General features: G+C 41.6%; 1 protein-coding gene across 1 annotated transcript in view; it reads left to right on the top strand.

Annotated features, from left to right (window-relative positions):
- The window catches only part of LOC138304104 (arf-GAP with SH3 domain, ANK repeat and PH domain-containing protein 1-like), a 1,221,419-nt gene that overhangs the window by 484,620 nt on the left and 710,651 nt on the right, over window positions 1-26,148 (top strand). The window contains exon 8 of the mRNA XM_069243851.1: window positions 25,380-25,455. Coding sequence (XP_069099952.1) covers window positions 25,380-25,455 — 76 coding nt within the window. The remainder of the gene's footprint in view (window positions 1-25,379; window positions 25,456-26,148) is intronic.

Genomic DNA, 26,148 nt, shown 5'->3' with positions numbered 1-26,148 from the left:
ATATCTAGGGAAAGTTTGAATGCAGGGAGATCTCTTGTAGTAAGAACATGGCTTTGGGAACAAATATTTAATGCTGGCAATATATACGGAGTGACTATTTTTCAACACCAGAGTCTATTGGACCTTTGTGCTCAAGCTCTATCATAGGGTAACGAGATCTAGGAATTTGTATAGTACAATGAGAGCTGCTCTGTGCACATTAGGAATATCAGTATACTTTGTTTAGTTCGGGAACTAGTCCACAAAACATCATACAATATAACCATTCACATATATGTTACATGATCAGGAGATAAATCAATTGTCATGGTTATATCCATCAAATTAAGTTTGGATGAGACTTGTTAAATTATCAGCCAAAATCACATGCATGATAATAAATCTTATAAAAAGAAAAAATACTAGTTTATAGATTTTTATCTATAAAAACTGTGAAGATGGCATCCAAGTATAATTTCTTGCTGACACGCACAAAGCCACTCAAGGCCTAAAAAATACAACAATTAAATAATTTTAAAAAACAAGCAATTTTTTAACTATAAGTGAAGTCCCTTGGAGTTTCTTACCAGCCAAAGATGCATGCAGATAACTACTAAGACTAAGAAATATGGAGGGGTTTCTGTTCATCCGGAGGATTCATTAGACTGCTTTAAAATGTCTTGCACCCAGAGTATTATAGATTGGTTTGATTCATGATCGTCTTGGTCTTGCATACAAAGGACAAAATAAAATTAGGCGTTCCGCATCTTCAATAGCATAATTTCAAAGTGCACAGTGTAGAGATTCAGCTGAATTTGATTTCCATTTATAGGAGAACTTATGTACTTCCAGTTTGCCCAACCTAAATTTTCTGTATACTGTACAAGCTTAGGGTGGTACATATGCTTCCGTATAGGGCTCTAAATCAGGAGGCGGTTTAATGGTTAAGAACTCATCTAATTGGGATATATGTTCCGAATATCAAACCGGGCGAGTTCCTACGAAACACAATTTCACATCTATCAAACGACTTAACCTCACCCAGTATCTGAGGAGGGGACATGAACTGCGTTCCGCAAATAGATATGGATAGGTCACACTCCCCACTAGTAGCCGCCCCAGTAAGGAAAAACTCTGAGATGTTACAGTCATGGATAACAGACGGACGCCTAATAGACGTATGGAAACATCTGCATCCTCAAGAAAGGGAATACTCGTACCACTCCCCCGTACATTTGTTACACACCCGTATAGATTTAATACTCAGTTCAGAGGACTTGACGCACAGAATTACGGGCGCAGAATACACTGCAAGGGTAATCTCAGACCATTGTCCACTGGTCGCTCACATCAAATGGGGCAGACCACGTACTTGCATCCCAACCTGGCGACTCCAACTACGTTTACTACAGGACCCCCCTTTTAGAAACGGTATAGCTCCTCATATTGCCTCATATTTTACTCTAAACAATGAGACCACAAGCTCTAGAGCAAACAAATGGGACACACACAAGGCGGTCCTAAGGGGCACATGTATATCGATGGCAGTGGGAATGCGACAAACACCGACGCTGGAGCTCCGACGGCTAGAGCGGGATGTCCGTACTGCAGAGTACAAACAAATAGAGGACACCATCACTGTGACAGACCTTAATAGACTACGAACAGAATGGAACAAGGCGGACCGGCGCCTAAGACAGTATGACTGCCGTCATTATATGGCTCGTGCACATGCGGAAGGGGATAGATCTGGTAGACTATTAGCATGACTGCTAAAGAACGAACGTCGGAATTCCCCAATAGGGGCCATCCGCCTCGACACGGGGATAATAGTAAACACCCAAATGGAAATAAACAGCGCCTTCAGAGAGTATTACAGCACACTATACAGGGTTCCACCCCCTCCATCAACAGAACAGTTAAACGAGTTCTTCAGTGGGATAAAAATAAACCGCTTAACTCCAGATCAGGTGGAGGATCTAGAAAAACCGATAGATCTGGCAGAGATACATCAAGCTCTGCAACAACTAGCACACAGCAAAGCACCAGGCAACGATGGCATTCCCAAAGAGTATTATAGTACATTCTCTGCACAAACATTAACCCCATATCTGGGAATGCTAACTGAGGCCTTTAAAACTCGGTCAATTACCCGACACTCTGATAGAGGCATTGATAGCGGTACTACCTAAGTCAGGTCGAGACCCATTAGATGTTCGCTCATACAGACCACTATCTCTGTTGAACACAGACTGCAAGTTGCTTGGCAAAATCCTGGCAAACCGGCTGCTCCCATGTATATCGGACTTTGTCCACCAAGATCAGTCCGGTTTCATACCTGGCCGCAATACTTTTGCCAACATACGGAACTTACTGCGACTAATGGCAAATACCCCAGAGGGCGAATACAATCAAGTAGCAGTATCATTAGACATTGAAATGCCCCTTCCTTATAGAAACTCTAAACCGCATGGGATTCGGTAAGACATACATCAGCTGGGTTAGGGTTCTGTATTCTAGCCCAACAGAGAGAGTCAAGACAGGCGACATAATATCCGAGAAGTTCCCCATAGAAAGGGGCACCAGACAGGGTTGCCCGTTATCTCCACTATTATTTGCCCTCGCCACTGAACCACTAGCCGCCCGGCTACGTACATTAGCCCCGGTATGGGGCATCCTGGACGGACATAAGCATTGTATAGTGTCACTGTATGCAGACGACGCATTAATATTCTTACGAAATTACTCAGAATCTCTACCTGACTTGTTGGGGTTGCTACACAAATTAAGGGTGGTGTCCGGGTTAAAAGGGAATTGGTCAAAATCCTGCCTATTCCCTATGCGACCAGTACCTGAAATACACAGTTTGACCTCCACCCCGGGGGACCTGAAATGGTGCTACACCACTTTTAAATACTTGGGAATAAATGTATATCATGGCCCACAAGATCTCAAAGATGGCAACCTGGGACAAGAGATACGCTCCGTCAGGGGCTCACTGTCTTTCTGGTGCTCGCTCCCACTCTCTCCCATGGGAAGAGTGGCTATAGCAAAGATGATAATACTACTGCGTCTGCTGTATTTCTTCATGGCGCTCCCATTGGTGCTCCCGGCTTCTTTTTTCAAACCACTGAACAGCATACTAATAGACTTAATATGGGGCAAGAGCCGCCGGCGTGTGGCGCTAACAAAAATATATCAACCACTCATGGTGGGAGGGCTGGGGGCACCAAGATTTGAATTATATTATGCCTCTGCCCAGCTACAATGGGTGTTTAAATGGCTTGGAAATCTCACGAATGAAGAAACACAGACGATACTCGCGGATCTAGGTCACACTAGTATATTACAATACCTGATGAACCGAGATGGATCAACGCATACACAAAACATCCTACTGAATGTCGCTCATTGGATATGGGGACGCTTTGCACTAGCTGGGGACAAAGAGCCGCAATACTCCCCCAAGATCCCACTACTGGCCATCCCGAAAATTGAAAACATAGCAGGAAAGGTAGGCCTGAACCCATGGCCAGAGAAGGGCATACAAACAGTGGGTGATATTTATAGTGAAGGACGCCTCCTAACATATGAGGCACTGGCTAACACCCACAATTTGGGACAAGGAAGCTTCATAGCATTCAGTGCATTACGACACTTAGCTCGCTCAATCTGGAATTGTGGGCAAGATGAGCCAAAAAATGCCCCTATACTACATGATTTGTTAGATAGAGTAGCAATTCCAATAAACGTATCCAGAATATATAAAATCCTGACAACGCATATAGAACATGGGCAGGAACAAGCAAAAAATAGGTGGGATCAGGTCCTCTCAGAGCCGCTCTAAACACAAGCATGGAACCAGGCTATGAAAATGATTTATGAAGTATCACGCAACCCTGATTCCGCTACACCCAGTTCAATTATGTACATCAAGCATATTTGTCACCTCACCAACTAGCACGCATGTTCCCCCAAACGCCACAGAGGTGCCCTAGAGGCTGCACCACAGAAGCCACCTTTTTCCATATGACATGGGAATGCCCACCAATTCAGCATACATGGAATGATATTATAAATTTGTTGACTGAGTGGACTGATATTCCAATGTCTCCTAATCCGGAGCTATGCCTATTGGGTATAGGGGTAAGATCTAAAAGACGGAAGCAGACACACAGATGCATAGCATTAGCACTAGTGATGTACAGATGCCTGATAGCCATGGATTGGAAAGCACTCAGCGCGCCTAGCATACATCAATGGCAAACAGAGCTATTAGGCTGGGAAAAGGCAGAAGAAGAAACACTGCAATCACTCCAGGACAAGGGGATCCAGATTAAGGGAGTAGAGACCTGGAGTTCCTTTGTGACACTTTTAGAAAGCAAAGATGATTAATTACCCCCCTGAATAAACAACACAAATGGGTAATAACTAATAAATCATAGCACATACCTGGAGTGACGGCACAATTAAACACACTAGTGAATACAGGGTGGAAACCACATAGTGTGTAATAACCGTAATAGCAGGAATCATAGGAACACGTGTTGGAGGACGCGGCGTGACACAAACGCACCTTGCAATAAACCAAAACATAGGAGCGAAAGGGCATAAATGCTCTACCTATCGCAGGTGGCCTGGTGTGGAGGCCTAACTCCGCAGACACGCCCACCTCGCTGGCATCGCCCCCTGAGCATGTGTGATTGCTGGTCCGCCCCCACCTGCCCAGACCCGAAATTATTTCAAGAGCACATATTGTTCCACGCCAGAGGATGCTGGAGGGTCTGCTCGCGTACGACGTGTGCTGTACTCTCCCCCTTCTCCCTCCCCCCTCCCGCGCGTACACTCATTCAGATTTCTCTTGACCTCCACTCCTCTCTTTTTTTCTCTATATTCTTAGTTTCTTTCATTCTCCTTGTTTTCTGCCATATGTTATAAGCCATATAGTGATCGCTGCGTGCATAATGTTTCCAAACTCCTCGCCTAAATAAACAAACGGTAATGGTATCCTTAACATGCAAATTTAACAGGGATCAATGTTGAAATATGGAAATAATTGAGAACTTTGGTAAACTTGCATATAACTGTAACTTTCTTTTTTGTCACTGTTGGTATAATAACAATAAATACATTAAAAAAAAAAGAACTCATCTAATAGTCCACCAGGTTTAACATTATGATACATAAATACATCCTGCTTGTTCAAAATGGATGGCTATTTAATAACGGTTTTGCTGTTATTATTCATCAGTGCAGGATTATTCCAGTACATGCTAAAGCCTAGGTAACTAAACTGTGATTTCATCTGTAAGAACTAGGGGATAAGATTACATTTCCCCATGTTCAATGCTTCTTCCATGGCATGCCTGTAGGTGGAAAGTTCTTGGGTTGACCACAGTCTTACTCAAAGGAGTAGTTGTTTTAATGAGACTTAATCCCTGATCCTTTTCAGCTCCGTATAAAAGAATAGGGGGGCAAACAGAATACTCTTGGGCACGTTGACTATAGATCTAAAAAAGCTGATTTCCTTAAATGTACCTTCTACTCCCCAGGTTTCCATCCCATAGAGAGCCACAGCCTGAGCTTTGCCCTGCAAACCTTAATAGCCAGTGTGACAGATTTAGGGGTAGTGGTCTTGTACTTCTTGGTGACAGCAAATATACTATGAAGTAGGGTCATTTCACATTTTCCAATGTGAGACTTCAGGTACATTGTCTAACCTTACTCGTACGTAATCACACTTATCTGCAAATTGCAATGGCATAACCTTCATTTGCAACTCTCCTCTGTATGAACTATGAGGTCTAAACACCATGATCTTAGTCTTAGCGATATTTACCTCCAGGTCATGGAGATAACAGAAATCAACAAATTCATTGAGCAGATTCTGAAGCCTAACTGGGCTGCGGGATAACGACAAGGTGTTTCCTGCGAATTACAATGCGAGATAGAAACGCTTCCCAATCTAGTTGAATCATGGGCACAGGTGCCTAGGTGGTTAGTAACGTCATATATATTGAGCGGAAACACCGTTGGGTGAGCCTGCACCCCTGGCATACCCTACGTTCTATGGGTTTGCAATCTGTAACCTCAATCCCCTTGCCCCACCTTACTTGAGCAAACTTCCTTTCATGTAGTCTTTTGCTAATGTATAGTAATTCAGGGTTAATTCACATGGATGCGAGAGTGGACCAAAGTTGTTTTCTACCGACCGCATTGAAAGCTGCCCTCAGGTCCACGAAGGCCATATACACATGATCTTTTGAAAACATGTGTAGGGGATAGGATTTTGGCTTCATCCCCTTATTCAAACAGTCTATTGAGAACTTAGCGACAAAACACCTTTTCGTAAGTTGGCTCCATAATTACTAGGGATTGATCTATCACCTTGTTTAAACAGAGGAATTATTGCACCGCCACGTCATGAGTCTAGTATTCTCTCTCCTGCCATAATCCTGAATAGTGCATTTATGTATAGTCCCCACACAGTTGGCTCAGACCAAAGCAGGTCTTCAGGGACCTTATCCAGGCATAGTGCCTTTCCTGCTCTTAAAAACTCTATTAGGGACAGACCCTAAACCAATTGGTGCATACATTTTAATAAAATGGTCCACCAACTGTTGAGGCTGCACAGAAAATTCAAGTGGGCTGCAGGATTTTAAACTAATGTGTGCATAAATATGCCAAAATGTTTGAGAATCTCTACTCTTGGATGCCTCAACCAGAACCAAACATTTAGAGTCAATCCACTTCTGATTTGAGGAGGAAGTGATTGACTGGAATTGGGCACTTGCCTCTCTGATTGGCCTTTGAGCCATAATTAATTGTTCTTTGGTCATGCGGCACTCGGTTGTATACCAAGATAGTGTCTGAGAGTTCATTCTTTTTCTGCATTGGTCTCCTTTGGTACATAATGAGTATAAGTTCTTAAACAAGTAATTATGTAAATCCAAACATGAAATGGTGTGGACATTTCCTAGTATTTACTAGGTTTAGCACCACCTCAAAGTATCTGCCCAGGTTGGCGCCTTTTATTAGAAAATCATCCTTCAGTATTCACTTGAGGGCGTTATGATCAGTACCTGATCTGGTCAAAATTTCAAAGTCTAATGCAAATTGCCAAAGATTAGTACCTAAAATAATGTAGTGTATTCTGCTCTGGTGAATATCTCTTTTGAATTTGGGAGCAGGGGATCTATCAGGATTAAACCTCCCATTGCAAGCTTGCAAGCCATGGGTCAGGGTAATGGACCTTCATTGCATTGCAGAAACCATACAATTGAAGAGGTTTGGCCGCCAGCCTCTGAATTCCCCTTGCCTTATCTTCCGTTTCCATGGCCAAGGCAAAGCCCTCGAGGGGCTCGAATGTGGGATTGAAGTCTCCAGCAATTAGGAGAGATGCATTATCTGTGATGGGCAAGCAATTGTAACATGGGATATTCTTTGTTTCTGTGGACAGTACAATTATATATTATATTATTATATACATTGTAAAAATGTATCTTGCATCCATTATTTCCACTAAGGGTCATACCTAAGATATCTCTGTTGTCAATCTCTTTTTTTTGTTTGTTTTGTTATACAGACACTCTTAGTAGATTTCTTACCCATATTAATAATCCACCAGAATGGCAACTCGCTTTATATGGAACTGCTTCGATACAAAAATTAATGTAACCTTGTCTAAAAAAATTCCAGTGCCCAGGTCTCCTGTAGGAGAATGACATCAAATTGACTGATAAGATCCCTTTTTGTGTCTTAAAAGTTTCATATGAAAGCCCGCTACATTCCATGACAACAAAGAATAGGAAATTGAACAACCTTTTTTAGTTTGGTAGCAACCTTGAGAGTTAGTGCCTGTATGGGTTGGAGTAGAATTTTGCAGAGCAGCATCAAAGAGAACTTCATGAGTAGATGAGCCGGTTGGAGTGTGTGACCAGAGCTGTGCATCAGAGAGACCGTAAGGGGAGTTACATGCATTAGACTGAGTTGGATTAGACTGGCTATATGGTTTATCAGCTGTAGCTATTTATTAAATAATTATATCATGCATTACAGGAGGCTGTGAGGGTAAGTCATGGAAATCTAGTACGGTTGATACATACTCTGTTTCTAATTTGAAAAACTGAGTGTGAGGGCAAGCGATATCCTTGCACATATTGTCTGTAATGGCCCAATGCAGTCAGTTGACTTCTTTGAGCGGAATATGGACTATGACACTCTCCATTAAGTGACACTTCTTGTTTTATTATTGTGCGTCTATCCATCCCCTAAAATGAGCTTGAAATAGCTGGCAGGCTAGGATTTTGGGGCAGTTGTAGACTAGACGAGTTAGGTCCTGATTTCAATATTGACAGGGGGTTTACTCAGTCACAAGCGGGAGGAACATTCCATCCGAAATAATCTAAATCCAAATATATCGAAAAGGATTTAGATTTCGGCAATGGGATATCCATCACCGTTGGGATGGAGTGACTCCTCCGCCAATATCTAAATCAGGCCCTTAGATGTGCAAGTAGTGAGGAAATCTGGTGCGCACTTGAATTGTATATTGGAGCCTAAAGTTGGAGTATCCAGTGCCAAAAGGCCGTCAATTACATGATTTCTCAGAGTCAGCTTAATGTTGTCACAGACATCTGTGCTATTGGACAGGAGCTGTGCAACAATGATGTCTGAGTGTATCAGTGAGAGGCACTGGTACTGGAGACGGATTGAATTCATCAATTTGTTGACCAGTGACTCAGTTGACTCCCTTTGGATCACCTGTAGTCTGGGAACATTTGTCAGATAGACTGAATAATCCTTTACCGCCCATGGCAATGGTACAGGGTTCCTGATGTAAGTCGGAGGTGAATTGATCCAAGGTTTAGGTCTTGACTAATATTGCATGTGGCTGTTTTTGATTTGTAGTGAGACTGGAGCTTCAAGTTGAAAGGAAAGTGGGGAGTGAGCTCTTATATTGAGGTCTTATGGATCTTACATGTTTTATTTGTGTTGCAGTCTTTGCAGTGCTAATGCTTTCCCCTACAGTATGATGGCAGTCACTACCCTTTGTGGAGTAGATGTCAGCGTTGGTCATGGCACAATGAGTGGAAGTGTCAGAATTAATTTTGCCCCCAGAAACTGCACCCTCTGGACCCCGGTGACATGGGCGGCAACTGGTCTGTTCCTCTTGGCGCCCAGCCACAAAAGCCACCAGGTTTAGAAAGATTGGCATTAGACTAAGAGTGCTCCAATACCCTTAGGTTTAAGGACTGCACTGTTAGCTTCACAACATTATATTTACTCCATAGCTAAGCAATTAGTGAGCTTGGAAGCAGTGGGCTCTGGAGTTTCTTCTGACTAGCCTAGTAAGTGGGGCATACTGATGTGAACATATTAAACTGGAGCCTGACTCTTGGCTGCAGTTGGTAAATCAGGAGAGGCAATTGGACGATGTACCTTTGTTTTAGCTGGAATTTAGGGCCCCAAAGTAGCATCCAGATGATGAGCTTTCAAACTAGAGTTACTCAGTCTGATTTTTCCCCTTTATTTAATATACTTCCTCAATCAAGTTATCATTGGTGTCTAGAGTACAGTTTTCTGCTGCATGTCTTTTTGCAGATTTTGCCTCTGAACCACTAACTTCTGCATTGTCCATAGGCTTTGTTTTTCCCATAGTAATATTAGTAGTAAACATAGCCTTGAGTGCTCATTGTCGCTGCTAGATGTATCTCCTCCATGGAATCTCCAAGGTAACAGAGCCAAGTTGGGTTGGTCCTGTGCTGCCTTTTCCTGTCACTGACTGGTGCAGAACGGGACAAAACTTCACCCAGGCATGGCCTGTGAGTGCCCTGTGCAGCAGGGCTGCCTCTGCACTTTATAGTGCTATAGGAGGATGTTGGCCGGTGCCTCCCCCTGCTGCTGCATTATCTGATGGGGCATGTAGTCCCCCAGGCTCCACACAGCAGCCTTTGCCCAGTATATATTTTACACAGCCGAAATTAAGAGACAACACATTACACTTTACTGAGGAAGTTAACAGTCAACTATTCAAACCCATGGTGATTCAACAAATAACATCACCCATTTCTGTCAATTAAGATATTGTTCCCCATTCAGGGGAGCCCCTCAGCCAAGGCACAAGGGCTGGACGTAATCTGTACATAACTGCAATAGTAACTGATGACTATTGTGACACCCGTTCTTTGAGAAGACGTTTCTGTTTTCCTAGACACTCCTGTTCCTTCTTCTTGAACCTGACTAGGTTAACATATGTCCCTACATTTATCTCTAAAACACCAGGACCAAAATATATTCCATCACACAGAGGGACAAGTTTTGGGGGAGACTGTATTGCTCTGTCAGCATGGTTTTAATATAGGGTGAGATGGAAGGTCACAAGTTAATATTGTAGTGTTTCTGACTTGGCAAAGTAGAACCACCCGATGCCTAGAATATTTTTAGTGTTGAAGTAGCATTTGCTAGTGTTACCTTTGGGAATTCTTATATATGATGTTGGTTAGCATTACATTTAGCAGGTTAATACAGGTCATGTATGCCAAACCAAAATCAGTTGTTTCAGTTAATCTCTTCAGAAGTTGCAATTGCAAGCACTGCTGGCTTGGGTTGTCCCCTAACCCACACACTTTCTGCTCTTTATCTTACTTGTCTTTGGGGGACACTGAAATTACCACTGTCATCTAAGAAAATGCCTCCATTAAAATGACTACCTTTGCAGATAATATGGAATTATGCTCGTGGAGGTCTGCAGTAGTACTGAGAGCCCCTGAATGACTACCCCAAGAGTTTTGGAGGAACATTGGGTTATACACTTAACACAAACAAGACGTAGATCTTACTAGCTGAGGATACCATTGTCGATAACCATATTTCTGATGAAAAGAGAGGCAATTTGAATTTAAATATTATTAGATCTTATGAGGCACATTTTGTTGCTATTGAAAACATAGTTGTCATGAAAAGCCCACAACTTTCAAATAGTGGAAAAATCTGACTTTATCACTTACTTGTCCTTTCAATACATTCAAAAAGATTTTCTTACCAAAACTGATGCATTTGTTTTGAGTTCTTCCTGTTTATGTTCCTACTAGTGCATAGTAAGTACAGTATTCCCAAGAAAGGTTAATTCAAAACATATAAGTTATGACAATGATAAAAAAATAAACATTCAAAAATATAAAGCACAGTAAAATTCACTTCACAATTGCATGGTAACTAAATAATTGTTCTGTAACTGAGTCATGCAAATGGTCTAAGTCAGCAACCATCTGTTCCAGTAAAGCATCTCTCAATTATTCCTCAGGAAGACTTAAGGCCAAGCCACTAACGCTCCAACTCCTAAAAAAGGTTTTTAAGACTAACCATATAATATTGTACAAAAACACATTCCATAATAACAGCCACTAATTTAGCAATTGGAGGTTGTTAAACAGAAGGAATTGGAAGAACTATCATAAGGCAGGCAAGAACCAACAATTACAAATACCACATATGGAAAAATACAGCATCTGGGTATATATGTATTATTCTCAATAAGTGGCCTCAAAAAGAAGTCCCAATTTATCCCAAACTAAATTAAAAGAATCATCATGGACTGAAATGGTCATTTAAGAGCTTCAGACACTACTGACTGACTGATGATTGACTCACAAAAAAGAGTGAGTATAAAAACAGCAGGGTCCATCCATGAGCAAAAAAGTACTTATTTTTGTCCCCTGTGACCCCAGCGTTTTACATTCTTCCTGTGAAGGCAACCTCTTCCTCCAGACCTCTTCGGATGACCTATGTTCAAAAGGCTCATCTTTTGCTAAATAATTTTTACAGTTGAGTGATAAATCGGGTGGTTCATTCTATAAAGGTCTACTTCTGGGATAAGTTCCATATTGTTTGCATCTCTTCCTGTAGGGGATCATTGCATCTAGATATTATTGAGACTTCCCATAATTCTTGTTGTCCTTGAAAAATGTTATTTGTTTACTTTGTTATATAGAGGTTTTGAAAAGCTATTTGAAAATATTACACTAACTTAGTAATGTAAAAATGTTGCTTTACAAAGGACTAAAGGGTATTGTGATTATTAAAAAGAAAATTATATAACAAAGAAATCTTTTCGGAAGTAAAATAACAATCCAATCCAAGCAATGCAAGTAACTGTTCCAGACTTGCTTAAGGACACATCCCCTCCCATTAGCAGACACATTACTCTTTCTTTTATTAGAAAATTGGACATTTCGGTGATCCAGTCCTCTTTCCTGAGCCTCTTTTTACATTTGTATTCTTTCAAAATTAGTTTTGTCAACTGACATTATTGAAGACAGGAGTTTTGATCTCAAATTCAATTCCTATTTTCTGTGTTTAGAAGTATCTGCTATCGTCTTGATTTTTTTTATTTATTTTTTTATTGGAAAGAATCATACAGCAAATATATTCTTACATCACTTTACACTGAGAACATAACATTCTAAGCCGATAGTGGAGAAACAAACAGTGGAAAGAAAGAGATAGATGGGGTGGGGGGGTTATTTTTTTATACACTATTCATTGTGAGTCCGAATCCAGACCTGAAGCTGCTCCCATATTGCCTTCCCTTTCCTCCTGGCATGCTTCCCCTTGCGTTCATATAATGCCATCTCCAGATGATATACAGCGAGCAGCCTAGCCAATCATTGCTGCCAAGACGGGGGTCGTACATTCAGCCATGCGGATGTTATACAGATTCAATACACTGCCATGGCTACAAAAATAAATGCTCCATGTAAACCATCCAAATCGCCAGCTACCCCCGAGAACCATAATCTCGGGGGTAAGGACAAAATCACATCCCACAACCTCCTTCAAGACCAATTGTATACCTTCCCTCGAGGCCTCCAGTTCCCCACATGTAGCCATCATGTGTACGATATCCGTACCATACCTCCCACATCTTGGACAATTTGTTCCTGACGTACACCCCCATTTGGCAAGATGAGCTGGGGTATGATACAGGTCAAATATAGTTTTATAATGCTGCGCTTGCAAGGAGGAAGATAATAAAATGGTACATCCCAGCTCCAATGACCTCATAAAGTTATTGCTTCCATCCACCAGTAGTTTATTCCACTTCTCCTTATACTTCTCTAGATCATCTAGCTGATCCGCCAGCATTAAAGGGTAAATTGATCTAATGGTTATGTTAGGATTGGCCAGGATATTGTTCAACAGTTGATTACTTCTGAATCCCTGCACACCTCCTGTTTTTTTCCCTAAAAAATCCCGTATCTGTAAATATTTAAAAAAGTCCCTTTGCTCAAGACCATAGCTCCTGTAAATCTCCAAATGCCTTCACCCCGAAATTATCAAAGAGATTCCCTAGCCTACTTATGCCTAAAGAAACCCAGTTTGCCATGTATTTATCCTGAAAAATCTCGGGGAGCAGTGGGTTCTTCTCAATCATGGTATAATGATTATATCTACCGAGTCCTTTCTTCTTATACCATACTAGCCAACACTTATATGCTGCTCCCAAAACCTTAAATCTAGTTTTCTTATAATATCCAGGCTCATGATACGTTACCAGACACCCATTGGCATCTAATCCTGTCTGAAACTCATAAATACTAGGGCAATCTACTTCCGTAATTCCTTCTTTGTTAGGACCTCATAGTGGACGCATGTACTGAAAAGCTGCTGCAATTTGGTATAATTTTATATTCGGTAACGACCATCCCCCCCTTTCTCGAGAGAGAGACAAAAATTTGCTTGCTCTTCTACACTTACCATATGCCCAAATAAATCTCAGAATCACTCTTTCTATCTCTTTAAATTTAAGATTATTAAAGCTCAGTGGTATGGCCCGAAAAAGATACAACAGTTTAGGAAGGAGGATCATTTTCACCATATTACACCTCCCCACAATAGTCAGATGTAGATTATTCCATCTGCACATATCTTCTCTGGCTTTCCTCAGCATAGGATCTATATTTAAATTAACAATTTCATTTATCATTGGTGTAATATTGATACCTAAATACACTGCCTGATCCACCCTCCGACTGTCTTTGGTTTTTGTGTATTGATTAGCCAGCAACTGCGTTTTAGTGCTATTTAACAAGTATCCAGAAAATTTTCCAAATTTTGTCGTCACCTCTTCGACCTCTTTCAATGCTGAGTCGGGTGAAGGCGTTAAAATGGCTATATCATCTGCATATGCTAATACTTTTGTATCCCATCCCAGCCTATGTACTGGTGGAATCTTGCTATTTGCCTCCAACTGTCTAAGCAAAGGATCTATATACAATGCAAACAGGAGGGGGGAGCATGGGCATCCCTGCCTAGTGCCTCTCCTGATCAAAATATTCTCGGATTGTCCTCCCATTAACTGTATTTTCACAACCGGTGATCTATATAGAGCCCTTACCGCTATAATAAATTTCTTCCCTAACCCATAGTGTTCCATAACATACCACAAATAATTCCAATTTACCCGGTCAAATGCCTTTTCTGCGTCTAATAAAGCAACCGCCATAGGCTCCTTTGCTACCTCCGTGGCATCCAAGAGTGCTATAACTCTTTGGATATGGTTAGTAGTATCTCTTCCTGGGACAAACCCATGCTGCCTAGGGGAGACAAGCTCCTTAATCACCCGCGATAATCGTGCAGCCAGTATCTTTGAGTATATTTTAACATCACTATTTATTAATGTGATCGGGCGATATGAGGCCGGGTTTGACGAAGGTTTCCCCTTCTTCAAAAACATAACTATATTGGCCAGGTCCCAAGATGGGGGAATTTCCCCTCCGTTCTGAACCTGAATGAACAGCTCTACCATCACAGGGAATAGTAATGCTTTAAAAACTTTAAAGAATTCTAAAGGATTCGAATCGGGCCCTGTAGCTTTTCCGATAGGCAGATCGCTCATTGCCCTATCAATTTCTGAGATGTCTATCCGCTCCCCCAAGCGTAATATGTCAGTCTTGGCTAATTTCTCAACCTTAATGGGGTGTAGAAACTCCAACATCTCTTCCTCCGAATATCCAGATACATCACTATATAATTCCTGATAGTATCTATGGAACACCTTTCTAATTCCATCTACTTCTGCTACTATCTGGCCTTGCCCATCTTTAATCTCTCTGATGACCCCAGATGCTATTTTCTGGCTTGCCCATATCGCTAGCAATCACCCGACTTTTTCTCCATACTCAAACCCTTGTGCGCGCTGTGCTAAATATTTCTCCGCTATTCTTTGGCCCGTATCCTTATTTATTGCTGCTTTTACTATAGCAACTTCCTCCTGAGCCCTCCTTACATTGGCTCCAGCTTCTATAGCTATAATCAATTGCCTCTCTGCCTCCTGTAGCTTCACTTGGAGCTCTTTTATTCTCCCTTGGATATCCTTCTGTCTTTTGATACTAAAACTCAATGTTTCGCCTCGAATTCCTGCTTTTAAAGTGTCCCAAATTATCTCTACTGAAGCTGACCCCTGATTGAACCCCAAAAATTCAACTAACCACTTTCTCATATGCTCACAATACTCCGGGTCCTTAAGGAGCCCTCGTTCAAATGTCCATCTACTAATCTTGGGCTCTAACCCACTCAGTTCTAAATCTAAAACTAGAGGATTATGATCTGATACAATACGTGAATATAGTTCCATCTTACCCTGCTTCAAAAGTACGGGAGAGATTAAGAAATAATCTAGTCATGCTAGTTTCGCATGAGGGAATGAATAATAAGTATATCCAGGGTCTGGTTTACGCATCTTCACCCAAGCGTCCACTAATCCTAATTCCTGCTGCATAGCGACCATTGCCTTATAAACCCGAGGTTTGCGCCACTGATACCTCTTGGTTGTAGGTGCTAGTAAATCCTGCAAATCCCTCCCAAGATCCGTTGAAGTTGAAGTCCACTCATATAATATAGGGAGGGGCCCAATCTGTTAGCTCGATGGCAAGAGTATCTACCACTACTGGATCGTCCGTAACCACCCCGTACAGAGAGCATAATGTAAAGCTACTATGTCCATAACAACATTCTACTATGACCCATCTTCCACCCATATCTACCTTCTGACGAGTAATATTTAGTTTTAGTCCGGTCTAATATTGCTACTCCTTTGGTTCTGGCTTCTTGTTCTGTCCGAGTGATCACTTTCATACCAAGCGAGCCAAGGATCCCAGAATTTTTATATTCCACATGTGTCTCTTGTAAACAAAAAATATCTGCCTTAAAGGTTTTCAATTCCTCGGCCACACTCCTTCTTTTACGAGGGTCATTTAGTCCACATATATTGATTGAGACAATTCTAAGCCTAGCCATTTTTTTTTTTTTTTTTCCCATTTTTTTTTTCTTTTCCCCTTTTCCCTCCTTCTCCTTCCCCTCCTTCTGCTCGATAGGATCCTTACATTTAGCTTCACTTTCTCTTAATTTCTCTGTTCCGACTGCTCCACACTTCTTGTTTCCCCGCCCCATTTCTCTCACTTTTCTTGAGCTTTTCCTTTCCATTTTCCCCCCTCTCTCCCCCTTTACCCTTCCCCTCCTCCATGCTCCCCTCCTACCCCCCCCCCCTCTACCTCCCTGGGCCAGTCTCCGCCCTCCCCCACCTCATCTCCTTCCCACCCCCCCAGGACTGCCCCCCACCTTGTTGAGCAAACAGACCACCTGTGGCCTGAATATTGGTGTCGTGAGTACAGCGGCTCACCCACCCATCCGTCTCCCAAGCACCACTTCCTCCCTATGTTTCTATATTCTATTGCTTGTCCCCCATCAGATATTCTTTTGCCTTAATTTCTGAGGTGAAGGCTTTCACTTTTCCATTCATTATTGTTTTAAGTCTAGCAGGGGCCAACAAATAAGCTTCCCCTCCTTTGTCTGAGAATGATTTAATAAGTTGTCGTAGCCGCCATCTCCGCTCTACGGTAGCATGGCAGAATTCGGGGCGGGTAAAGAAAGTAACCCCGTCCAAAGAGCGTGGGGTATTAGGACGAGTTTTGTCAGCTATCTCTTGACGTAGCAGATAATTCCCAAAATAGACCAAGATCGCTCTTGGATATTTCGATTTTGCTCGCTGGCCCCCCTCCCGTTGGATTATTGGAAACCTATGAACCCGTTGTAGCTCATTATGCCAGTCCCAGTTCCCCAGCTCTGGGAAAGCCCCACGCAGGAGATTGACCATATACGCCTGTATATTATTTCCTTCTACCCCCTCTGGTATGCCCAGAAATCGAAGATTGTTCCTTCTCTGTCTATTTTCCAAATCTTCCATTTTCCACATCACATCCGTCAATTGCCCGTCTTTCTCAGCGTTCTGCACTTTGAGTATCCACGTCCTCCTCGACCGCCATGATCCTTTCTTCCATTGAGCATAGCTTGGCTTCGATCTCTGTGCATTACTTTGCAACTTTACGAACCGTCCCCTGCAGTCTCTTAATAGTGATCCTTGCACGCAGGCTTTCGATCCTGGTCTCAGTTTGCAGTTCTTTAATTGAGTTATATATTGACTGCAGGATCCCTGCCTCAGTGCCCCTCGTAGATGCGTTATCAGGGCTACCAACAGAGGCCCCATTTTCTGTTTTCTCATTATCAAGACCCTGGGAGCCACTGGTAGGAATATCTATTAAATCAATACCAGAGTAGTCCCACTTTAAAGTCCTGCCACTCACAGATGCTGCATTTTCAACACCCTCGTGAGAACCAGGGCGTATTCTGACCATTTTCCGTTGTCTGTATTGCCGCCAGTTCATTACTTGGAGATTTGTTATCAGCCTCAGATGTCTCACTCCCTTCTGATTCACTAAAACTGTGGTCAACACTGCTGAGATCGGACTCTTCTGTCAAAGAGTAGAATTTATCACTACAATCTTTGCCCCAGTCCGTGAGTTGGGGATCCTTTCCAGCTACTTTATCCCATTGTTTCCCATTTCCTAGAGGGACAGTTAGATCATCCCTTTCTAATGCGGGTCCTGATGCTTTCACAGCTCCCTCCTTATTTTGAAGCTCCAACTCCTCATTTTGATCAGGTGGTTGTCTTTGGGGTTGCCTGGGCCCAGAGAGGCTGGGTACTTTCTCACTTATCTCCTTATTACTGTCTTCAGCCTCTATACCGGCACATGGAAGAGAGGTTTCTACCCCTGACACTTTGCTTTCCAAGGGGGGGTTGTATGTGCAGGAAGACTATTCTGCACCCCGCTTGCAAGGAAGGCCGTAATGGTTGACTGGTTTTTGCCTAGCGGCCTTGTTTCTGATGGGGGAGTATTACTATCACCCGTCTTGGCATCTCTCAATGATCCGAACACATTGCTCCCAGCCGCTTTGCCAATTATTGAGGTCAAACGTTTATTTGCCCCTGCTGCCTCTCCTTTATCCTTTCCGATACGTGTCGTCTTAGCCCCCCCACTCTTATCTCCAAGATTCCGAATGGTTTTAGGCGCCATATTTGTTTTCACAGCATAAGATTATAATCTAATAAATCTTGTGACTCCGGCCACTGTAATTAGTACTTCCGATATTGTTAGTTTAATAACACTCCTTAAAGAGCCATGAGGAGGTATACCAATACCAAGCTGCATTACATTGCACTCCGTACACACCTGAGGCTCTCAGTTTTCCAATTACCCCCTCCTGCAACTTTAACTATTTTAGCCTCATTCCTCAGTTTTCCCTGAGAGCTTTTGTCGAATGTGGGAATCTGATACAATTAGTTAATAATCGTAGTCCTGCATTCAGAGTGCTTTAATACTAGTCAGATACAACCGTCGGCCATTAATGCTCACTGTTTATACAGCTACCTCAGTGCTGCAGAGCATATTTTTCACTCCCCTTTCTTTCTCTCTTCTCTCTCTCCTTTTTTTTTTTTTTTAAAAAAAGGCCAGAGATTAGTCACTAATTGTGCAATCCTTTTTTTTTTTTTTATGAGTTTTTGAGAGTGGCCATTCCGTCCTCCATGTGCCTGGCGCCTTCAGCCCTCGGAAAATAGTCAAATTTCAAGGAGCCCAAAGCTACCCCAGTCTCCCTGAGCCCCTTCTTTTTCTTAAATGCGAATAAAAAAGAAAGAGAGTCTTTTCTTCCCCCAAAGTCCTCTGGGGACAGCAACAAAGTTCAAGAAACACCTCAAGCACAATAAATCACTGTGCTGTACTCAATGCCCATCCACGTTTCCCCCTCTTACCGGAGCAGAACACGTAGCAGTTCAAAATCCTTACTCCAAACGCGGTTCAGCCTTGAGAGCTGACCGCGTCTAATGCGTCTCTCCGATCCCCAATAGTCCGATGAGCCAGGTGTCCCCGCGTTCTCCGGCGAGGGAGCAGGGGAAATCCTTTTCCACAACGGCAGCGGGGTTCTTCTGACGAGGGAAATCCTCGCTGCTGCAACACGGCGTTCTGGGACAGGGGAGGCAGCAGCGGCTCGGTGCTTGGTTCCGGTGGGCGGGGCTTTCCGAACCTCTCTGCTACGCCGACACCATCTTGCTCCCTGCTATCGTCTTTCAAAGCTAAGCCACTTGAGAATATGCTTTAAACAAATGTCTATAGGATCTTTTATCTTGAGAAGATTTCCAGTCAGAAACTCTTATTTTTAACTGGAGAACAATACATTCAAAGACACAGCTTCCCTTTCTCTATGGCCCTAAATATGAATGCCCATGGAAGATTGATGGTTATTATATAGTCCCAGGTAGTCTGATTTAGTAATCTCTTCTCCTATATCCAGTCTCTAAACTCTAAGGGAGTTATCAAAGGGTGTGTAGAGTTCCGGTGCGGAAGAGAATTTCTATATTTTGTGCTGAATTGTTGACCTTTAGTTTCAAGGTCAGGTGGCAGATCCCTTTAATTGCCTAGCTGACATGTGAAAGGTCATGAATGGTTATTTCAATCAGAAAAAGTTCAACATTTCAGAAATGTGTAATACAAATTTTTGACTTAGAGAGTTTAATGGAACTATTTTTTTTACAAGAGTAGATGTCACTTAGTTAACAGACACCCTGTTAATCCCAGCTTTTCATGGATAAGAATCTTACATTTAGTTTCAAAAAGGGAGTAAATAAGATTGCTTGAAAACTGAATTTAAGCAGAATGGGAAGTTTGGAGAGGTTGATGCTCATACCTTTCCATAATATGAGTAATGAGTAAATAAAGAATAATGTTTTTGGAAGTTTGTCTGCAAAATGGAAAATATTCAGTTGAACCAGGTGAATGGATCTGATGCTGTATTTCTATATAAGTTATACAATCATGAGTTAACAAGCCGCAAAGTCTGCCTGTTACAGTAACACCCAAGATCACCTTTGTGAGCGGTTTTTAATCCAGACCAAGATATGCAAAGTTTTTTGTTATCCTAAATTAGTAATTTAAAAACTTTTCATGAATATACATTATTAATCAGGTAGGAAATTTCAGCGACAGTGGCCAATTTAGTTACGCTTATTTTGTCCCACAATCAATTCTATCTCCTACTTCAACTGATAATCTGTATAAAAGTGTGTGTAGATTAGCAACGGCTGTATACCACGTTCACATTGTAAATGTAACCCCAAATAGTGCATATGACTCTGTTCTTTTAATGAGCTGCTACTTGTATTCGGATTTAATAGCTGCTATGTAGATGTGCATCAATTTACATTTATGGCATTTAACTTTGTATCATTTACCATGCTGAACATATTAATTTCCATGTAATTCGAGGAAACGGCCTTGTTTTACCACAAGAAGCAGTAAATCACTGGCAAACACAAGTGTTTTGTGTTGTATACTGTTTACTGTAAACCCTGTATAGTCTATGATTTATCTTGCAATATTATGAGCAGTCAGGAACCCAGTTCTTTGGTAGGCCACCATTTTTTCGCACATTTCATTGTGATTCTAACCATACAATTTGCTATGAAATCATTTAATACTAGTATTATGTTTTTGATGTGTATTCCTTTTGGTTTCAAACCTTTTCTAAATGAAGTAAATAATTACAATTTTATTTTTTCTGTAATGAATTGACAGTGCCCTCAATTGCACTCTGAGTTCTTGACAGATTCATTTGTAATCATAGGTTGTTTTTCTCTTGTTCTCAGCTGTTCCTTTTGAGCAGTGCTGCCTTCATTCTGTCCTTTGCACCACTTTTCTTGTGATATTAGAAGCAAACATAAAAGATTTGGTAACATCTGCATTAGTAGGACAAGGCAACAGTCTTCTCCATTCTAATGGTCCCACACTCATTCAAGAGGCTGAACCTCTTCTAGTCACCCAAAATGTAGTTGGTTCTCTGCATGGCAAACGGTTTCAGCTTTTGCAATCCTTGTTACATTTGTTTATGGTGAGAAAAATCCTCTGCTGCCTGACATATTTCATGGGTGACTGAGAAGGCACTAACCCCTGACTTTCTTTTTGCACCCGATTTCTCTGTGTAATAAAAGACCCACCACAGCACTCTGAGAGAGGTGAAGGATTTAATGAATTTACATTTCTGGTTGGAGTGACATTCCATGCTTTTCAGTATATCCACGTTGAATACATAGATGGCCTTGTAAGTGTAATTTCCTGTGTCTTCCCTATTCTCCCTGAAGAAACAAAAGAAGATGCACTAAGATAAACCAAAGGCCATGGCATGACCATTATGGGCAGATCTACCATCCATATGAAGGGGGCACTAAAGGCTGGCATCCACGTTCTTCCAATTGAACACTGAAGGCATGGGTTATAGTAGTGGCGAAGCAAAGGAGCCACATGCACTATGCAAGCAAGGAAAATGTTCCTTTTACTCACTGGTGAGGTAGTAAAACAGAGTGCAGCGAGTGTGTTGATACCTGGGCTGTGGTGCCACTGCAACTCCTGTACTAGTGATGGATGCACCCCTGGGTAACAGACGCAGGGCAGGCAGAGCCAAAGGTTATACATGTGGATACTTGGCATGGCTGCATGTTGTCCCCAGCTGTTACTGGGGAAGTGATAGTGGGCAGAGAACATGTCTGAGAACTATGCACAATACTTAAAAGCATCGGATTATGGAGTCTAGACAAACATTATGGTCAACAGCCTTGCTTTGCCCACTGGGTATAGCTGAAGCTGGTAAAGAGCAGTCGCTAATAGGAGTAATGGGCTGAAGACCACATTCCATTCCCTGCTCCTCATGATAAAATACTCTGACCTGTCAGGTCTTAAGAAAGGAAGACCACTGTAAGACTTGGCAGAAGGCCATACCTTGTGTCGAGAGCTTGCTAGATACAGACAATGGCTATGCGCAGTGGACAGGGTGCAGGGTATAGCTGAAGGGGTGTGGGAAATGGCTGAAGGTCACACTGGATGTGTAGCATCAGTCAATGTCTGCATGAAATGGGCACAGGACATGGCCAAAAGCCACACCCTGAGGCCAACGCCTGCTGGTCACATCCATAGTTCGTCCTAGGTAAACACTGTTAGCAAAGATAGAAATACATAAAGGATACTTGTTTACGTTTATATTTCTAACACACAGAAGAAATCGATGAGTAAACATTTAGTTAAGTAGTTATGATTGCCAATTTAGATCAGTAACTAGCCACCATTAGAACAAAAAATCCTTAAAACATTATGTAAAGAGATATTGTAGGATTTTATCCTGCACGTCACCCATATCTCTCCCTGTAAGTAACTAATGTCCCTTTGACTGAAGCATCCTTGTGGCTAACACCGTTAAGAACTGGTTAAAGAATAGTGGATACTCCTCAGTTGTTTTCCTGTACTGTCCCTAACGGTTACCCTATAATCTGCAGAGGAACAGCCAGAAACCAATATTTGCAAAATAATCCTTACATCTCAGCCTTACATAAAATTATGTCTGTAAATGTTGAGATTGAGGACCCACTTAATTAGTACTGGTAAGGTAATATTGCATAATGCAATCATGCAAGCAGTCAAAAAATCGTCCAGTCCATATGTTGTGATTCAATTATATTTATTGGTTGATTCAGTGATATCCAATCTTGAAAAAGACTTGAAGGTTACACAAGGAACACAGCCGACACGTGTTTCGCCCTCTATGGTGTGTTCACCTAGGGCTTTATCAAGGCTGCAAGTGATCAATTATTGAATTGAACCTTCCAAGTATAAGTGGGTTAGGACCATTTGAAAGACATTCAGGGCTCTCACCAGTCAGTGCAATTATTCCAAGGACTACCTGAGGATAGTGAGAGTTACATGCGAGGGGGACGGTCTGAAAGTACATCATGGGACCCAGATTTAAGGCAACTTTTTTGAGGAGAAAAGAACAAGAATGTGTTAACTCCCTATAGCCCTTATCCTGTTAGTGAGGATTAAGTGAAATAGCAGAACAAACTATACATAGGGGATACAATAAGTAGATTTGAACAGTCAGTGGATTAGTGTGGAGTTGACAGGGGTGCTGGCACACAAAACTGAGATATAGTGCAAGATTAAATCATACCAGAATGTCCAAAGATCCCGCAAAGTTAGTTGATCAAGCACGCTTATTGATATTCAACAAGGGCAAGGAAAAAGTCATACCATTACAGTTTTCATATCAAGTAGATCATATTGATGTATATGGTCTAAATGTAAAAATAAATGCCTCACATCAATAGCTAGTATATATTGGATATTCATAGATAATTACGTCAGCACTAAGTAATACAATCATCGGGGGTAATTTTGCTGATATAGCAAAGCAAATTAAGAGCACTATTAAAGAAGAAGTATTGAACAAAGAGCTGTTCCAGTGATATAATGGCTAATGCATGAGTACTATTAAGTTGACAGCAAACTTTGACATTAATATTATCTCCTGTAACAGACATTGAAATGGTACATAGTCAGGGAACTTCCATGTGGAAAAGTTATAGAATTTAAAATGGTAGTTATAGCAGCATAACTGTATCTTCTAAAACTCACCCAAATACCATTAACGACGTCAGGAAAAAATTGTCACGAGCCTGCCGATTCAGCGTCTTATTCCAGCGCCATACTGAAAGAGTCTAGATAATGGGCACGCGCAGTAAGAGTTATAAATTGAGCCTCTGTGTCCAAGTCCTACTTTTGTTTTTAGTGCCCTAAAGTGTGGAAGTTGGACTAGTTATCGGGTGCCATTTTTGAATGGGAGAAAACCAGAACGTAAATAAGCATAATACCGTTTGAATATGCGAACGCTTACTTTACCTATAAAAACTGTAATGGTATGACTTTTTTCTCGCCTTTGTTGAATATCAATAAGAGTGCTTGATCAACTAACTTTGCGGGATCTTTGGACATTCTGGTATGATTTAATCTCACACTATATCCCAGTTTTGTGTGTCAGCACACCTGTCACCTCTACACTAATCCACTAACTGTTCAAATCCACTAATTTTATCCTCTTTGTATAGGTTTCTTCTGATATTTCCCTAAATACTGACTAACAGGATAAGGGCTATAGGGAGTTAACACATTCTTGTTCTTTTCTCCTCCAAAAAGTTGCCTTAAATCTGGGTCACACAATGCACTTTCAGACCGTCCCCCTCGCATATAACTCTCACTATCCTCATGTAGTCCTTGGAATAATTGCACTGACTGGTGAGAGCCCCGCATGTCTTTCACATGTTCCTAACCCACTTATACTTGGAAGGTTCACTTCAATAACTGACTTGCTCATTCTTGATCACTTGCAGCCTTGAGAAAGCCCTAGGTGAACACACAAATAGAGGGCGAAACATGTGTCAGCTGTGTTTGTTGCGTAACCTTCAAGTCTTTCCCAAGATTGAATATTACTGAATTAACCAATTAATATAATTGAATCACAACATATGGACTGGATGATTTTTTGACTGCTAGCATGATTGCATTATACAATATTACCTTACAAGTACTAATTAAGTAGGTCCTCAATCTCAACATTTACAGACTTTTGTTCTTTTAGGGGAATTCTGGTCCATATCCCTATTTGAGTTCCCACCATCAAATCTTCAATTCCTTATCTGGCATTTACACAGGAAGAAAATGTGGACCTTCACTACTCATGGTAAAACTTTCATAAAATTACATCTGATTTCCACTTGGTCTCGGTTTGCATATTGTAGTCTTAATCCCCCCTTTAATATGTTTTGGGGTCGTATGGATAACTAATGAAGACACTATCAAACTCACAAACCTGCTTACTTACACTTTCATCCATTGAGTAACAAAGACATATTCTTGCTTGCTCGCTAACGCACACACATTCATACAATCACACACTCTGAAGCCCATCCAGTCTCCCATTGAATAACTACCTCACTCATTCTGTTATCTTTTCAGTGAGCATTCAAATGTGTTTTACCTATGAATTCAAATGTTTCCAGGGGTTATATTTTTTTCTACATATTGACACAGTATTATCCAACTGCACGGAAAACAAATTTGAATTAACTGCTACATCTAAAGTGCACAATATTAGGTTTGGATCCATGTTCTAACTTTTTCTTGTGTTAGTTTTTTTCAGGAATGTTTGAAAACAACAGAGCAACTTAAACTGTATATAGAAAAATTAACCGCAGAATTGCAGAGTGTGAGTATATTGTTTTGGACTACAGAGAGGACATTGTTTTGAATAATAAAGGATGCTTTCTTTTGCTCAATCTAAGGCTGAGAGCCTAAAGCAAGCATATGCTGGCAATTTGTGATTTACTACATCACGACAGTACAAGCTTTGTCCTAGATTATGGCCCTCTGCCACTTTTAGGTTGCTATTGCAAACGTGCAGCCCTTCTTCTCAGAGGGCTTACTGAAAGTAAAATGTTGTTTGTCACCCTAAGCTTGGCTGATTCCCTTCCACTAAACAGGATGAATTTTAGTCCAGAGGTCACTGCTTACATCCATGTATTGCTGTTCATTCCAGTGTCCACTTCTAAACAGATAGTACAGTGTCTGGGTCTTTGACGGTACATTGGCACAAGGATTAAGGAAATATAAAGATATCTTCTTCCCCCTATATCTTTGTCCTGACTTTCAAGCCCTTGGCTTGCCTACTTTGGAAGAACGTTGTTGGAAAGGGTGGTCTGTGTGTATTTCACTGACTTTCCTTTATATGATCAGAAGAAGGGGCTCCCAATCCTCTACAGGGGAGGAGATGCAACTTGGTCGGGTGTCTGTGCCTATAATTTAGGATATGTCATGACTGTTCCCCTGCATGATGTGAACTGAGTGGATAGAATTGGCTGCAACCTCTTACATCAAATTGTTTGGTATACCTGGGCATGCA

Source organism: Pleurodeles waltl, chromosome 7, assembly GCF_031143425.1.
Source record: "Pleurodeles waltl isolate 20211129_DDA chromosome 7, aPleWal1.hap1.20221129, whole genome shotgun sequence".
Classification (NCBI taxonomy): Eukaryota; Metazoa; Chordata; class Amphibia; order Caudata; family Salamandridae; genus Pleurodeles; species Pleurodeles waltl.
This window is presented reverse-complemented; position numbering and strand designations above follow the sequence as displayed.